This window comes from Cervus elaphus, chromosome 1 (genome assembly GCF_910594005.1).
Source record: "Cervus elaphus chromosome 1, mCerEla1.1, whole genome shotgun sequence".
NCBI classification, from domain to species: domain Eukaryota; kingdom Metazoa; phylum Chordata; class Mammalia; order Artiodactyla; family Cervidae; genus Cervus; species Cervus elaphus.
Genome location: NC_057815.1, coordinates 55,292,361 through 55,310,872, shown reverse-complemented (window position 1 = coordinate 55,310,872; position 18,512 = coordinate 55,292,361). Strand labels below are relative to the sequence as shown.

At 39.3% G+C, this 18,512-nt stretch overlaps 2 protein-coding genes across 13 annotated transcripts in view; one reads left to right on the top strand and one right to left on the bottom strand.

The window, feature by feature from the left end:
- AMPD3 (adenosine monophosphate deaminase 3) overlaps positions 1-6,448 on the top strand; it is a 73,155-nt gene extending 66,707 nt beyond the window's left edge. For all 11 annotated transcript variants that reach the window (XM_043903138.1, XM_043903113.1, XM_043903171.1 and 8 more), the window contains 4 exons: positions 592-712; positions 1,810-1,983; positions 3,677-3,787; positions 4,811-6,448. In XM_043903138.1, coding sequence (XP_043759073.1) covers positions 592-712; positions 1,810-1,983; positions 3,677-3,787; positions 4,811-4,987 — 583 coding nt within the window. In that variant the 3' untranslated portion in view covers positions 4,988-6,448. The remainder of the gene's footprint in view (positions 1-591; positions 713-1,809; positions 1,984-3,676; positions 3,788-4,810) is intronic.
- A 2,028-nt stretch (positions 6,449-8,476) lies between these two features.
- The window catches only part of RNF141 (ring finger protein 141), a 36,227-nt gene continuing 26,191 nt past the window's right edge, over positions 8,477-18,512 (bottom strand). For both annotated transcript variants that reach the window (XM_043903226.1, XM_043903235.1), the window contains exons 5-6: positions 16,698-16,805; positions 8,477-11,278 (exon numbers count right to left, since the gene is read on the bottom strand). In XM_043903226.1, coding sequence (XP_043759161.1) covers positions 11,128-11,278; positions 16,698-16,805 — 259 coding nt within the window. In that variant the 3' untranslated portion in view covers positions 8,477-11,127. The remainder of the gene's footprint in view (positions 11,279-16,697; positions 16,806-18,512) is intronic.

Below are 18,512 nucleotides of genomic sequence, written 5' to 3'. Positions count from 1 at the left end.
GCGCCCGGGCTCCCCCAGCGCACACACCCAGGCGGCGTCCAGGCGGCAGGGCGCTGAGCAGTCCTTCCCACCCCTGCCTGGTCGTGAGGCTGAGGCCTCAGCCAGCGCTAGGTCCTGGGTGTGGGGCTTTTGAGTGGGACCACGGCTGAAAGGAGACGGCCAGGGGTGGAGTCCTGGGCTGAGCTTTCTGAGGCAGGGGCTCTAGTTCAGCTCCATTGCTGCCCTGCTCAGGGGCTTCTGACATCTGGCTGCACTCTCTGGGGTTGCCCCCTTCTTACAACAGAGTCTGGACTTGATGGTTTCTCAGGGCCTTGCCTGCTCTGAATCTGGGCTACCAGGCCCTGGAGGAGAGGATGGATGGAGGACTGGGCCCGCTCTCTGTTCCCCGGAGATGGCGTCTCTTGGTTCTGAGCTCTGGGCCTGGGTCTCAGAATTTGGGGAGAGGTTTCCAGGGTGCTGTGTGTCAGCTGTGCTGACCCTGCCATGGGTGACTGGCTTCCCTGGAGGGGGCCCTGAGGGAGCGGTGCAGGCCCTCGGGGCCTGGGGCAGGGGGACCAGGGTCCTTTCTCACTGTGAGCCTCACGCCTGCAGGGAACGGGGCCTGAGCACGTTCCTATTCCGGCCTCACTGCGGGGAGGCCGGCTCCATCACCCACCTGGTTTCTGCTTTCCTGACTGCCGACAACATTTCCCACGGGTTGCTCCTCAAGAAGGTAACTGGGGCCCTGACAGATGCCTGCCCTGCCGTGACAGTCCCGCCCTGGGGCTCCTCTGGGGAGGATGGGGACCACCTGGGCTCTGGCCACACCCTGGGAGGCACTGGCCAGTGATGCAGAAGTGCTGGTTCTTTTTCTAGGCTTTGCTATCTGTAGTCTCTTGGTTTTATATTTAATTATGAAACAATATGATCAAATCCATCACAATTTAGGTTTTCGAAAAAATGGAGAAATAGAAAAAAAAATCCTTACTGCTATCACTTAAATAAAAAAAGCATTAGCTTGTTATTGTTTCCAATTCCCATCTTTTTTTTTCTAGGGCATGTGTTTAATAAGCTTATTATCATAACAAACAGTTCCTTCTTTCTCCCTTAACTTTGTATGACAAGCATTTTTCTGTGCTGTGACGTGACATCTGTGTTGCTCATCCTAAAGGCTGCGGAAGGACAGCCCTTCTCCAGCTGTTGCACAGAATCCATCTGACTTTTTGCTTGTGTAATTAATGCTACCATGAACTCAATGCATTCATTCTTCTCCATATTTTGACTCACTTCCATAGGAAGGATATTTTGCTCAAACTCCTCTCCTTCCCTGTTCCTAGGGGGAGTCTAGCCATGCCTCATGTTTCTGTGTGGGGTGGGTGCTACATCAGAGAACCACTCTAGCCCAGTCATGTCCGCCCCTTTCCACCTCCAAGGAGTTGCAGTGTTTACAGTCACAACCTCAATGTTTGTGGTCAAGCAAAACAACAAAAGTGGGGCATCTCCAAGGGCTGACTTGTTGGGGTCAGTGCCTGGGAGAGGGGACCTGAGGACGTAGGCTGGGGTCAGCCCGGGGCCTGGCGGGTGCCCTTCCTGCCCTGAGCTGTGCTTCCGGTCTGGAGCCAAGACGGAGCGCTTCCAGCAACGGCAGGAGAGCAGTCCCGGGGAGGGATGGGCCCCGATGCAGGAGAGAGGTGAACGCAGAGGGTGGGGCCCAGAGCCCTGGCAGGGAGCTCGGGGGTCTCCCACAGACCCCGCCCGGAGCCCTGGCTTCCGCTGGTGAGTGCCCCCCGCTTCGGTTCTTGTCTCCTGAGTTTGGCGGTTCTTTTGCAGAGTCCAGTGTTGCAGTATCTCTACTACCTGGCCCAGATCCCCATTGCCATGTCTCCTCTGAGCAACAACAGTCTGTTCCTCGAATATTCCAAAAACCCTCTGAGGGAATTTCTGCACAAGGGGCTCCACGTTTCTCTCTCCACCGACGATCCCATGCAGTTTCACTACACGAAGGTGAGGACTCTAGGGGAGGGTGAGGGCTGCCGTCCTCCCACGTTAGGGACCTGGGCACACGGTGCCTTCGGGGTGGGACTGGGGGCCAGTGAAGACAAGAGGAAGCTCCTGGTGAGGAAAAACTGTTGCTCCCAGAAGCCCTTTTTTGGGGTTCTTGAAACCTTGAGGATTTCTTTTCTTTGCCTTTTACTTTCCCTTAGATATTCCCTAGCTCTGTAATATTGGCAGAGTTACTTGTATTAAAAATGTTAGCTACCATTTTTGTTACCACTATGATTACTAGGAAGTTGTGGATCTCTGGGACAGCGAGGAGGAAGGGAAAGGTGGTATCATGCATGGGGACCAGTCACCAGCGTACCAGCACATTTGGGTGGTAATGATGAGACCAGCCGCAGATTAGTAAAATCAGAAGTGCCCAGGTTTTCTAGGACAGGCTCCAGGCTTCTGGTCTCACGTGTGCGTGCTCAGCTACTACTGTGTCCGACTCTTTTGCAATCCCATGGACTATGCAGTCTGCTAGGCTCCTCTGTCCATGGCATTTCCCAAGCAAGAATACTGGAGTGGGTTGCCATTTCCTTCTCTGGGGGATCCTCCCGACCCAGGGATCAAACTTGCATCTCCTGCATTGGCACGCGAGTTCTTCTTTACCACTGAGCCACCAGGGAAGCCTCTGATCTCAAGCCCCCTTTATATAATGAGGAACTGAGGCTCTCAGAGAGCTGAGGTTCACGTGCCTTGTAACTAGCGAAAATTAACTGTGTGAAATTGAAAAATATTAACTCACGTAAAAACACTAATAAATCATCAAATGTTAACACAATTAGCAATTTTTATGAGAAATAACCATATTTCCACAAACTTTGATAACAAAATAGAGAATGGCATTGCTTTACATTTTTGCAAATCTCTTTAATGTCTGGTTTGATAGAAGACAGCTGGATTCTCATCTCTGCTTCTGCAGTCAATCTGTTGTGACAAATTGATTTTACCAAAGTGCATGAAGAAATCTTGCCTCACAAGATAAATACATAGTTGGAAAAGGGAGGACCTTTCAAAAAGCCTTGGGGACCCTTAGGAATCCTGAGACCGTGTTTTCAGAACCACTGCTCTAGGATACAGAGGCAATGATGTGGCAAAGGTGACAGAGGGCTTGTGATAAATGTGAAATATTTCACAACTGAGAAAGTGAAAGCACAGCTCAAGCTTAAATCCTCCCAGGCTTACACTATCTCACTACTGATCCTTGACCACTTCTCATTCCTAACTAATGCTCCATCTCTGTTAGTACTTTACTCAGATTAACTTTTATTTTGGACAATCTTAAGAAAAAGTGTTAACTACAAAGCAAAGCTGCAGAGTGGGTATTAAAAATGTGTATGACAGGGAGATAGGCACAGAAGAGCAGGCTGGCACCCCTAGTCCTGGGCGCAGGGCCTTGAACATGTGCTGGTCAACAGATAAATCTGTAGGTGTTCTTTGATATTTCTGTCTTTGGTTACCTGAACTTTCAGACAAAAAAGATCTTGGGAGTTTGTGATTTTAGGGGGAGGGGGATGTTGTTTTATTGTCCATGTGCCAGTTCTTAAGGAAAAATGAAATCTGCAATGTTGGTCTGATGTTCCTAGCTTGGGAAATACGAGAATCATTGAAATGGACAGACTCCCATCTAACGTTTCCTCTGGGGGGAATCTAGGAAGCGCTTATGGAAGAATACGCAATTGCGGCTCAAGTGTGGAAGCTGAGCACGTGTGACCTGTGTGAGATCGCCAGGAACAGTGTGCTGCAGAGCGGCCTCTCGCATCAGGTACCTCTCGCCCTTTCCACACCGTAGGTCAGATGCCTGCTGTGTGCCAGGCGTTTTTTTCGGCCCTGCCACTGTGGATGGATGAAACAAGCAGGGTCTCTGCCACATTCTAGGGGAGACCACTGGGGAAAACTCGTGAATTTTCATGGCTGCTCTGATGCCTTTTTCAGATCTCTGCTCACATGTCACCTTCTTGGAGAGGCCTTCCCTGATCACTCATTCTATGGTAGCCACAAACCTGCCCTCATTATCCATCCCTTAAGTCTGTTTTTTTTTTTTCCCCCCGTAACATTTATTACTACTGACATTGCCATTATGTAGTCATGTGTTTTTCTGCCCTGCCTTCCAGAATATAAGTTCAGCATCACATCCCTGGGGTCTGAATTAGACTCTGGCACATAATAAGCACTCAGTGCTTCTCAAATAGCTGAACAGTACCTAGATTGAACAGAAAACTCTAGGAATGGGACCCAGACATCACTCATTTTTTTTTATCAGCTCCCTAGGTGATTCTGATGCGGAGCCAGGGTTGAGAACCGCTGCTGCAGAGGGTGTCTGTGTCCCTGGGCAGCGTCAGTGGTACAGGGAGAGAGCTGCATTGTGCTCTTCTTGTTGGATGCGGATGCAGATGAGAGTAAAGGCTCAAGATTCATCTTGTGGGGACCTGGTTCCTTGGACTGGTTGTCCCCAGGCACATCTGTGTGCCCTTGTCAGCTCTCGGGAGAGACTTCCAGAATCTTCACGCCTTCACCTTCATTGCCAGCGGCTCTTATAGTTCTTGTCTTTCTGATCAAGGAAAGCACAGTTAGAAATGAAGGCACTGAATGTGGTTATCAGGGTGACATCCTTGAGGACAGGAAGGCAGGAGGAATTTTGTAACAGCTCTGTGAGGAAAGATGTCTTGATGGAGGACCTGCTTTGGAGGAAAAGCCTGATTTGGTATGGCTAAGTCTGAGCTGCCATGTGGATACAGAAAGTGAATATAAGGTATATTGTTTCATTTGTATTTCTCTTGGTCCATAGGAAAAGCAAAAATTTCTGGGACAAAATTACTATAAAGAAGGACCTGAAGGAAACGATATTCGAAAGACAAATGTTGCTCAGATCCGGATGGCATTCCGATACGAGACCCTGTGCAATGAGCTCAGCTTCCTGTCTGATGCCATGAAATCGGAAGAGATCACAGCCCTGACCAACTAGTCAAGTGCTGGACACGTGTTTTAACCTTTTGGTTTAATTTCAAGTTTGCCGTGATTAACAGTGGTCAAGATACCAAACTAGGACTTTCCTCCATGGAGAAGATCCTGCTGAAGAACTTTCCAACTAGTGATTTTTGGTTGCACTGTTCACTTTAAGGTCTAACATGCCCATTTCAGTGGCTTCCCTGGTGGCTCAGAGTAAAGTGTCTGCCTGCGATACGGGAGACCTGGGTTCAATCCCTGGGTTGGGAAGATCCCCTGGAGAAGGAAATGGCAACCCATTCTGGTATTCTTGCCTGGAAAACCCCATGGACGGAGAAGCCTGGTAGGCTAGTCGATGGGGTTGCAGAGTCAGACACGACTGAGCGACTTCACTTCACTTCATGCCAGTTTCTGTTAATATTTTTGAGTAATAGATGGTGACTCCTCCTTGGGGATCTGGGAGCTAGAAACTTGTCTGAACTAATTGCTAATTTTCCAAATGTTCCTCTTCAAAGTGCTAATGCTTGCATTGTGGGGGCCAGGATCTTACATGGTCCAGTGCCCACTGATGTGAAGTATATATGATTTTCTGCCATAGTCCTCTCTATAAACCCTGCAGACTTGTTGGTAGTTGTTCATTTCAGCCTCTCATGGGCTGGCTGCCTTAAAATCTGCTTCAAAGCTCCCTTTCATAAAGGAGCTACTTTGAGAGAATTAGAAAACTTCCTTGTGTGTTTTTTTTTTTTAAATGAGTTTTTAAAACTGTTTATTTAGCCTTCCTCCCTTCATATTTAGGAAACCAAATATTCATATCACAGCCATCACTCCTATTCTATGTCTTGGTTTCCTCATCTGAAAGGTGAAGGTTTAGATCAGATGAGTGGTTTTCAGTGGTGTTCTGTGAGCTCAGCTCCTGGACTACTTCAGGGCAGGGAATGAGAAGGGGGTTGAGGCTCTGAGGTGCTGCTTTTACTTCAAGGTGACTCAGCTTTCATCGGTTTTATACTGGGGCTTCTATGTATTTACATTTGAACTAAGGACTTTGAAAAGCACAGGACTAGATGACCTCTGTTCCTTTTGGCTCTAATATTCTGTGATTGTAGCCCAATTATCATTTTACTTATGAACAGTTAGGGTCACAGAAGTGAACTTTGCTTAAGGTCACACAGCTCTAATAAGTAATAGGATCAGAACTAGGTTTCCCTAATCCTAACCTAGTCCTTTCCCCACTATTCTTTCAGGCCTGACAAATTTAGAATTTTTTTTTATCACTGTAACTTGGTGCATTTTCTGCCCCCCAAGGTGAAATGTCTCCTTTACCTAATATGCAGACCTCTTCAGCATATATGTGGTCCCAGGGGCCAGGTAGAAAGCATTTTTAAAGACCAGTCTGAATTTTAAGCTTTACCAATGTACTCTTCATCTGTGTTACTAGTGCCTGGTACATAGTAGGTGCTCAATAAATGTATATTATATAAAACTGAATGAATTTCCTCTTTTGGAAATTTTTTAAGGTTGTATGCTCCTGGAACTCAAGAGGCTGCTCAAGGACCTTCTTGTCTATCTCTATAGGCAAATGTAGACTAGAGTAAGCCCTTGTGAATCATTACAGAGTTAGAAGAACACTATTTTTGCCTGTGAAGATGCTTACCTGGCTTTAGGTTGTCCTGTCACTTGATAATGATTATCCCCTCCACTGGTCAACTTAGCATACGGAACAATAAATACAGTTTTTTTACGAGGCAAACATATGCTATCTTATAGCTAACCGTGAAACTAAATGAAAACCAAGTATTTATCTTAGGCACTCATTATTTTTGAAAAGCCATTTGTATACATTTGCCTGAATATAAGTATTTTACAGTTTTTCATTGTCATTTTATATGTATCAAGCATTTAATTATTAAATAAAGTCTGTTAGGATTATGGCTCAACAGTTTTAAACTATTTTAGGCAAATCTTTAAATTTTAAAAAAAAGATATAGGCATCATGAAAAGCTATCAATAATTACTAATTCATCTTTTCTGAATCAAGATTCAGATATGGATGACATTCACTAGGAAAACTCAAAAATTTGAACTGAAGCTTGCAAAACCCAGGAGGGAAACTTTGGCTCTTTTTTTCTAACTTCTGCTATAACAGTTCATGAGCAAAGTCTCACATGGTCATTTCCTTTTCCCTGGATATATCTCCAGTCTGTTCAGTCAACACCTGTTGGATTTTACCTGACCTGCACGCTTTTCAGATATCTTTTTCTATAGCACAATGTAATAAATCATCAACCTAACTGGCCTTTTTAGGGTGAATCTCTTTTGTGATCACAGTTGGAATCAAAGCCAATTGTACACTAGCCCACGTTTCTAGCAGAATGGTTTTTGAGACATGCTTATTCTAAAGGGTTCAAGTTCACATTAAGTGTTACTTGAAACGTTGAAATGATCAATGTTATTGTTCTGTGCCTCATAAAAATCAATCACAGCTCCTGGGGTGGTGTTTACCAAGGCCTGTCCTGCACCTTTACTTTTTCTTACCCTGGATAAAGCAAGTTAAAAGCACATCCCTATGGCTTTCTCTTGTTTCTGAGTGCCGTGATGGTGAAATACTATTTTGATCATTTTCTGAGAGATGGCAGACGCAACTGAAGGGGATACACTGGTAATACACCTAGGTATTCTCTACCTAAAAACTATGACTGTTACAAAAAACAGGTATAACTAACTGCAATAAAAGGAACACTTATCAGACATAGTTCCTTGAAAATTTTTATACCTTCAACCTCTAAAGAAATATCTTATTAGGGAGCTCGAGTATGCCAGAGTTAGACTAGACTATAAACAAGCTGCAAGATTGTAAAAATAAATCTCTGAGGGGGCTTTTATGTCTTTGACATCAGAATGTGTACTTCTCCATGATGATGCACATTAACTGTGAACTGCTACTCCTTATAAATGGCATTCCCATTCTCAGCACTAAGATTCTAACCTGCTTCTCTAATTCTACTTTTATCTTAGAAATTATCTTATAAGGTAAAATATCAAAACCACCACAGGGTGAAGTATTTTATTATTTTTACTATCCAGTAGGGTAACAGAAAGACATGAAAACAAATGAACACATGTTGCTGTTTATATTATATTGTCATTGTAAATGCCCTTTATAAATGTGGGTGATCACCTGATTTCCCTAATCTCCAAGTAGCTTTCTTACTCCTAGATAGAGAAAGTAAGCTGGACTTAATGACAAAAAAAAAAAAGTTACAAGTGCAAATTCTTTGCACTGCCTTGTAATGAATCCAACTTCTCAATGATAAAAATCACTGTTCAAGCAGCCTTATTACCTATATTAGGTATAAGTAAATCGAGTCTAATTTGAAGTGTTTTAAAACATAGCACAAAAACATCACAATCTGCCAGAACACAACACAAAACAGTCCTCTAAGGAATATAAACACTTGGTATATAAAAACGAGAAACTACATGATAAAAAAAAAATCTCAATTACCTAAAATTTACTTGCTAAAGATTATTTATTGCACAATACGTCAGTTTGCCCCAAGAACAAAACATATACTATTATCTTCAACTTCTAAATTCAGTCCATAGTCAAATCCATTTTCTCAAACTAAAGTTCTACAGTATTATGAGTAACTTTGTTATTAAGACAGGGAAACTTTATACTTACAAATTTCTTAACAGTTCATGAAACAGCTTCATAAATCCTAGAAGGCACACATATTTCCTATCATAGTAAGTGCATTTAAGTACTTAATATTTAAAAAAGACAAGCTGTACAGAATACAAAAAGTATACATTTCATCCATTAAACAAATTTACAACTTTTACAATTAGTTATTACAGTAGAACCTACCTAACATTCACATCTAAAGAATTATCAACCAGTTTAATGGAGTGAGCAAAAAACTGTGCTCATTTGATAAGGCTAGTAAAAATATATTTCACAGTAGATCAGTTAGCGTCTTGGAGCTTATATTGGAAAATAAAAAGGTTTGGGCAACATCAAGTCACTGGGCTCACTACGAAAACTAATTCCTTGAAAGGCAAAGGATTCTGGGGGATAAAATCATTGGCTATACCTGGAAAGATTCAAAAATCTGTAAAGAAACTATTCATTTTCAGAAACATTCTTAAATTGGGCAATCTGAATGAGACTCAGCAAATCTAATCCATAAAGACAGTACTCCATGGAACATATTTTAGAAGACTTTTTAAAGACTTTTATCTTCAAGTTTTCAAAATATGTTCCATGGAGTACTGAGGAACCTATGGAGGAGAATCAGAGGTCTGAATTTTGACTTGGATTTAATTGAATTTTTTTTGGAAAAAAAATTAAAAAAAAAAAAAGTCCCATCATGCAACTGTGTTACTCATCAAATTCCTATATACTTGTAATCACCAGTGTATTAACATGTTTTTGTTGGCTGATTTCATAAATATTTAGTTACTGTGGTACATAAATTTATATAAGGAAATGTATAATGAGAAAATGATAGAGCAGGGTCGGGGTAGGGGGGTATTGTGTGTGTGTGTGTGTGTGAGCGCGTGCGCGCACGCAGCACATGGGTGTAGGGATTTTGAATAAGATTTTTACTTGGAAAAAAAAACAGTTCTGCTACTGAAAGAAAGTGTGAACACCACAGATAAAGTCTGTTTCTAAAGAGCCTGCAAACCAGAGGAAGGGGCTTTCTCAGGTCACACAGCCAACAAGTGCACTGCCAGGTCAACAGGACAGAGACCCCAGTACTCCTCTTGTATAAACAGCTGCCTCCATCATGAAAGTCAACCAATTATTAGTATTGTATTAGTGGGTAAAATCCAAGCTACATTTGATCAGACATTTTTCCTAAAAATTACTTAATTTGCATTCTGATTAAAGTCCCCAGTATCCAAAAATTCTGCCGTCAATAAGCAGCAACTTAAATTGTATGCTTTGGTACTTCAGAAATAGTAATATTTGTAACATACCAATAATAAATCAGAAAATTATGTGGAATGTTAAAACACTTTTTAAAGACATCAGGCCCTAGTTTATTATATGCTGAAATGTTAATGTGTAGCATAAAATAAAATTTTACTTTATAAACAAAATTTTTAAAAAGTGGCTCAAGTGCTACTGAACATCATATCTATACTCTTTCCTGGCGTTTCAAATGAAATGCAGTGAAACAGAAAGTCAAGTTATCTCCTAATTTTCAGGGGTTTTTGTGTACATATGGTTAAAAGGCTACATACTATTTTCTTAATCTAAGAAATTTGAAGACTCTGGGACCTCAGGAAGATGCCTTCAAATTAAGAAAATAAAAGCACCATAAACCAATGTTAAAGACTTATCATAATTTGGACATAAAATTTAGGGTCCCTGATGAAGAAAAACCTCCATCTGAATCTCCAGGATGAATAAGTATTACCAAAAGCTATTTAGAACAGTTTCCCAGCTGTAGGAAAGCATTTCTAGAATAGCCAAGAAGACTCCCTAGCAGAAATCCATTTACAAGGCAAAGTCCTGCCCTAATTCATAGTCTTCACCCATATTACACAGCATGGGGGAAAAAAAACACTTAAGTTAAAAAACATGTAGTTCCAAAACACATTGTTAAAGTTACAAAATAATTACAGATTATTTCAAGTAAAAACTATTAAAAGAGCAATAGTCAACCACAAGGGGGCATATATATTCCTTAGATCCCAGCAGGAAAGACTAATTTAAGTAGTAACATGCACTCTGATGTATTATACATTTTCAGTTAAGATTTTCTCTCAGATGGCTACAACTTTTTAAAATTCAAGGTTTATTTTAAACCTAACTAAATAGATTCCAGAATACTCTTGCCCTGAAAAGTAAGCATTTCAGAAGCCCCTGGAAATGTTGTTAACTCAGCAAAGAATTCAAGAGCAATTAGTCCTAATATGTATTAGAACAGATAAATAATAGGAAAATATGGTCTAAAACGGTAGCAAATTTTAATTTATCACAAGTGGAAGACAGGGAAAGTTTATCAAAATAAAAGGACAAACTTTCAGAATAGCAAAAATAAGAGGGTGGGGGGAATTGCTGTGTCTGTGCTACAACATCCCTGCCCTCTCTCCCCATGACTGAAGTATGTGTAGCCCACACCAGCAATGGAACACTCCACCAGGAGGTCACGGCCTATGGGGCTGGCCTGCCTCATCAGCCATGTTAAGAATATAGTTAGCCATATCATCTTCAGTGGGTGCATCTGATACCACCCAAGATTCATTCACTCCAGTCATCTGTAGGCGACAAATAGGGCAATTCCTGTGTCGATCACTCCTATTAGAGAAACCAAATAAAGAATAATTTGTTTTCTTTTTCTGTTTAGAACACTGAATTTGAAATGTAGTACATGTACATTTTTTTAAAAAGGAAATAGCGTAAAAGTTATAGTGAAAACTACATCTCTTCCTCCTACCCTAATCTTTATTATCCCCAGAGGCAACTGCTGTTAACCAGTTTCTTATATATTATTCAGTTTTTTATATATTCTTCTAGAGACAGATTAGCCATGACCAAGCTTGTATGTGTCTACACATCACTGCTCTTTTTTACAAGTATCAGCACATGTTAGAGCTGCCTATTCAAAATAAACATACACTGTTTGGATAGGCCATAATTCATTTAACTTATCTCCCATAGAAGGAAGGACATCTAGGTTTTTTCCTATCTTTTGCTGCTATAAACAATGGAATGAAAGCATTCAAGGCTTAAAATAAAATGAACTTTACATGCAGAATAATTTTGGGGGGAGGAAAGAGCTTATATATAATCACTTAAATAAGATTATGTTTTCCAAAGGGATTTTTTTCTCTTGTCAAACATTACTTTGGAAATTTAAAAAATAGCATATTTGAGCCAGAAACATGTCACAGAGGGAAAATATTTTTCTCTTTATTGCTCAGTGAAATCTGAAACCAAAGTAATTAAATTATATCAATTGCTCTTTGGCTTCTGTGCAAAAATTTAGAAATCTGTTCTAAAAACTAAATGTGAAAGTAGAGCTGGCATATATTGTTCAGATTCATTTTTGGTTCTTCAGAGATAGTTTTTAAGATAATTATCTGTGCTCTTCTGTGCACAAGTCACAATTTTAAAACAGTCGATTTCTGCTTCTGGCCAAGGGACCAGACTTATCTTCCCACTTAAAACAACTAAAACACTGGACAAAATACATGAAATAATGGTTTTCAACACTAAATACAAGATGACAAAGGATTATAATGCCAGAGAGATGGGAAACAAAACAAGGTGAGCCCTATAATTACCCAGCTCACTGCCTCTGAGAGTTTCCATGCCACAGAGAGAGCAGGGGAAACTGAGATGGAGCCTGGTAGACTCCCTGAGTTGACAAGACAAGAGCAGAGAATCTTAGGACGCCAAGACAGCTAGGTCTTAGCATAAAGTGCTGGACAGGAGAAAGCTACACCAAGGGTATATCCCAGAGTCTACTGAAGGTCCCTGTAGATATATTCAGCAGAGTAATGATCAGTGTGTGCAAGTCAGGAAACTACTCAAGCCCAGGAATCACTCAAAAGGATCTGAGGGGACAGTAACCAAAGCTCACAAAGGGCCTGGACAGTGCCTGTTCCTACCAGACAGAGGAGAAAACCTTGTAATTCATGGAGCATCGGGTAGAGTACTCTGAAGGCTTGCCTCAGCAAAGGCATTATTAGCTCTAAACTAAACATCACTCTGGTCCTGCCTAACAAGCCATAAAAGCAAGACTCAAAAGGATCAAACTGTTTCCAAGTAACTATATTCCAGAACAAAGCTCAAGGATATTTATAGGAATACAAAAATATCCAGTACCCCAAAAGGTAAAAAATCACAATGTCTGGAACCCAGCTAAGAACTACCATTCACACAGAGAAGCATAAAAATACAACCCAAAATGAAGAAAACAATCCATCAAAACTAATCCAGAACTGACAGATACATCAGAATCAGCAACAAGAAAATAAAAGGTTATGATAACTACATTCTATATATTTAAAAAGCGAGAGGAAAGACCACATATTAAGCAGAGACTGGAAGATACTAAAAACTTGAACTTCTGGATCAGAGCTAAGATATCTGAATAAAAAATACACTGGGTGGGATTAATGGCAACAGACTGCAGGAAAAAAAGATCAGTGAATTTGAAATGATATAGCAGTATTAATTATCCAAAATTAAACACAGAGAAAATGACTCAAAAAAGAAGGAAAATAGCATCTGTGAACTGTGCAAAAGTGGTCTAGTCCATCAGTGGCTGGACTCCCAGAAGGAGACGGGACAAAAGAGAACAGAAAAGGATGTTTAAGAAAATACTGGCTGAAAAATTTCCAAAACTCACGATACTATACTCCTACAAATCCAAGGAGCTCAATGAATCTTAAGTGCAAGAAACATGAAGAAAACTAAGGCACATCAAAATCAAACTGCTGAAAATCAGAGATGAACGGGAAAAAAAACCTCAAAAACAGCCAGAGGAAAAAAGGCACATTACCTACAGAGGAAAAAAGATGAGGATGAGAGCAGATTTCTCATAGAAAATGTTGTAAGCAAGAAGATGGTGGAGCAATGTCATTAAAGTACTGAGAGAAAAACTATTATCAGTCTAAAATTTTATAACCAGAAAAAATCTCTCTCAAAAAATGTTTTGCTGTCATTCAATAAAATTATATGGAATTTATAAAAAAGAGCTTATAAATAAATCATTATTAAGGTTGCAGGATACAAGACTGATACACAAAACTGCTTATTTTTAATATATAGAAATAATCAAAAATTGAAATTTAAAAATAACATTTAAAGTAACATAAAAACTATAAAATACTTAGTGATAGATCTGTCAAGGATATGCAACACTGGAAACTATGACTGATGACAGAAATTAAAGAAGACCTGTGGGAGACCTGGGTTTGATCCTTGGGTTGGGAAGATTTCCTGGAGAAGGGAAAGACTACCCACAGTATTCTGGCCTGGAGAATTCCATGGACTGTATAGTCCATGGGGTTCACAAAGAGTTGAACACGACTGAGTGACCTTTACTTTCACTTTCAAATAAATGGAGAAACAGTGAGATATGGGTTGGAAGACTTAATATTGTTAAGAAGTTTTATTATTGTTTAGTCACTATGTCCAACTTAACACTCCCCAAATTATTTAACTCAATCCCAATCAAAATTCTTATAGCCTTTTTTTGGTAGAAATTGGCAAGTTGATTATAAAATTCACACTGAAACACAAAAGATCTAGAAAAACCAAAACAACTTTGAAAAAGAACAAAGTTGGAGGACTAATACTCCCTGATTTTAAGACTTACAAAGCTACACTAATCAAAGTAGTATGATATTGGTGTGAATTAGACAATAGGTCAATGGAACAGAAAAGAGTTCAGAAATACTCACCTGTGTTTTAACAACTGATTTTCAACAAAGGAGCAGAGGCAATTTTAGAGAAGAAAACACAGTCTTTTCAAAAAACTGTGCTGGAGCAACTGGAAAGCCATTAAGGATAAAATAAAAATTTTTTGATCCATACCTCACACCATACAAAAATTAACTCAAAATGGATCATAGACCTAAATGTAAAACCTAAAAACAATAAATCTTTTAGAAGGAAAAATGGAAGAAAATCTTCGTGACCTTGGGTTAAACAAAGATTTCTTAGATATGATCCCAAAATGATTATTCATTAATCACAAATTGAGAAACTGGACTTCATAAAAATTAAAAATTTCTACTCTTTGAAAGACATTCTTAAGAATGAAAAGATAAATCAGAGTGGGAGAAAATATTTGCAAATTATATATCTGATAAAGGGCATGTATCCATAATACATAAAGAACTCTCAAAACTTAATACAAAAACAACTAATTAAAAAATTGGGTAAGTAGGATCATCAGTACCATCTTTCTAGATTCCGTATATATGCGTTAATATATGTTATTTGTCTTTCTCATTCTGACTTACTTCACTCTGTATAATAGGCTCTAGGTTCATCCACCTCATTAGAACTGACTCAACGTCATTCTTTTTAATAACTGACTAATATTCCACTGTGTATATGTACTACAACTTCTTTATCCATTCATCTATTGATGGACAGTAGGCTGCCTCCACGTCCTAGCTGTTGTAAATAGTGCTGCAGTAAACACTGCAGCACAGGAGACACAGACATAAAGAACAGACTTTTGGTCACAGTCAGGGAAGGAGAGGGTGGGATCAACCGAGAAAGCAGTACTGAAATATATATATTATCATATGTAAAAGAGTGGGAATCCGCTCTATGACACAGAGAACTCAAACTGGTGCTCTGTGACAATGTAGAAGAGTGGGATGGGGAGGGAGGTGGAGGGAGGTTTAAGAGAGGGGACATATGTATGCCTGGGGCTGATTCATGTTGATGCATTGCAGAAACTGTCACGACATTGTAAAGTAATTATCCTCCAATTAAAAATAAAATACAATTAAAAAAGAAATGGGCAAAAGAATCTGAATGAATATTTCACCACAGGTGAAATACATATAGATGGGAAATCAGCATAAGAAAAGTGTTCAGCACCACCAGTCAGCAGGGAAAGGCAAGTTAACACCACAATGAGATACCACTACACATCTATTAGAATGGCTACAATTAGAATGACAAATACCAAGTACTGGCAAGGCTGTAGGGCAACTGGAACTTTTATACACTGGAGTGTAAAATGGCAAAACCACTTTGGAAAACAACTGGCAGTTTCTTAAAAAGTTAAACATACACCTACCATATGATCTAGCCATCCCACTTGTAGCTATTTATCCAAGAAAAAAACCAAAATGTACCTCCATAAAAACAGTTGGGCACAAATGTATACAGCAGCTTTATTTGTAATAGCCAAAAATTCAAAACAACCCAATGTCCATCAATAGGTGAATGGATAAAGTAGCTGCAGAATATTCATACAATGAATACTACTCAGCAATAAAAAGCAAGAAACTACTGATACATACTACAACAAAGTAAATCTTGAAAAAATTATAATGAATGAAAGAAGCCAGACCAAAAAAGAGTATATACTGTATGGGACATCCAGATTATTTTACAGTGAGTGACTGAAACCATATTAGTGGTTGTCTGGGGACTAGGACAAGGGATTGGGGGAAGGAGACCTTACGGTGGGCATGAGGTAACTTGGGGGTGATGGATTTGTTCATTATCTAAACTGTGAGGATGATTTTTATGAGTATATACATATATCAAATTGTACTTTAAATATATATAGTTTACGGTATGTCAGTGATAAACTTTCTTAAATGTTTGATTCTTATTTTGTAAAATAATGAGCTTGACTAGCCATTCTCTAAAGTTCTCCTCAGGTCCAATATTCAATATTCAAGGATTAATATTATTCTTTCTAATGACATATGGAGGGAAAATGTAGAAAAGAGGAGAAAAATGGAAGGAAAGGAAAAATGTTTGATTCTAGACTCTAATCAGGCACAAATCTCTTTACAGCAAAAGTAAATTGTCAAAACTAAGCTACATCCTCACATTTTATAAACTATGTATAAAAATATTTTAAGCAGTAGGAGGCATGTCATAAAATCCAAAATATTAAAAAACAAAGTCTCTTATGTTAACTACAATATATTTGCATTTTTTGAAGTGTATTCATATACACTTTCCCATTTGACCTTGGCCTACCTCATGAAGGCAGCAGACTACTTACCACTTGTCAATGCACTTCTGACAAAAGCTGTGAGCACAGGGCAGGATAAGGTCAGCTCGACCATCCATACAAATACAGCACTCTTCCTCGTCAGTCAGCTGCTTTACCCTGCAATGTGAAAAATGAGCTGGAGCAGTGATATTCTCTGTTGTCATTGTGCTGTAAACTTTGTTTCCATTGGCTTGAAAAGTGTAATCAAGGATGTATGTGCTCTCAACATAAAGCATAACATGACTCATGCAGTATCAGAGTAAATTAACCTATATTTTAGGGATAGCAAACATATTAGGGAAGTACTAGAGGGGAAATTTCATAGAGAAAAGACTGGATAAAAGATAAATCCTGAGATGGTTAAAAAGAAAAATATGGACTAAAACTAGAAATATTCAGATCTTTCTGAAAATAACTTAGCCCATTTTAATTATATTGAATTTTTATAAATGAATTCAACCAATATATGAGTTATTCACCATGCAGGATATAAAGCTCTCTAAAATATGGGCCCTGCCATCAGGGTCTATATATTATGCTGCTGCAGCTAATGGGCATATAAATGAAAGAATAGCTTAGTCTTAAGGTTCAGGTGCTACATGAAATGTGAAAGAGATAGAATGCAAAGTATCTGTCCTCAAAGAGCTCTTTCATCTCAGGAAGAAAAGAGATGTTCAACCTTCTACTCCAGCCACAATTTAGAATGCCCGAGTGAGCCAAGTGCCTTTGCATGTGGTGTTTGGCAAACTCCAACCTCAGTTACTCAGCTCAAGATACCATCTTCTCTATGCTCTCAAAAACCAACATTTTCCTCAACTAAAGGTCTTAAATACTGCATTTTATTGGCTGTTTATTGGTTAGTCTATCCATAAACTGTAAACTCATAAGGAGTTTGTCTTAGGTTCTCAATACATATTTCTTGAAGTGATTTAAATTTGCTTTTAATCTCTGTGCTATTCTGTAATGTTTAGGTTTTCTTCATCAAGCATGTATTGCTTTTATAATTATACAAAAATTAAATGTTCCAAAGTATAGCCACTAGACTATAAGCTTCTTAAGGGCAGAAACTACCTCTAACATGTTTTTATTCCCAGCTGTGCTTATACACTGTATGTAAGACACTGATACAGTACTTTAAAATCTGTCAATTTGTATATAGAAAATAAGCGAATGTCAAATGTGCATTATGTGTAGGAAGTGCTAAGTAAAGAAGGAAGAAAGTATATTTCAAATTTGTCAGAAAGATAAGGTAGAAAAATGACAGGATTTCAATAGAGGACATTCAATGTGAATAAACAAAGCTAAACAGGTAGGGAAAAAAGTGTCTATCAAGCAGGCTGGTATGAAAGACTGCCTAAGTATAGCAGAGATAATCTGATCCTTGTACATCAAAACAGTAAGTTTAAACTTGTTTTGACAGAGTTTAATCAAGGGGAAAGTGAACCCCCATGGAAATAATGCTTTAGGAGATCAACTGGGAGAGCAGTATGAGGGACAGTCTAGAGAGAGGAACACCAATTAGATCCTTATTTCAGTAATTCACCTGGGACATAATTAAGCCTGGTCTAAGGGGCATTACAAAAGACAAATCATTAGGATGTGGTAATAGAGTAAATGCTATGCTTGAACAATGCATAAAAGAGGGCAGCCTCTGAATTGAAATTGGGAAACTGAAATGAAAACCTAGATGGGTGTGGGTCTAATGTATTTTAATTTTTCTATATCTATTTATTTCAATGTTTAAATGCCTTTTAGGTGCAAGGTAATGCTAAAAATCCTTCAAACTCAGCTCAGCAGTACGTGAACTGAGAATTTCCAGATATA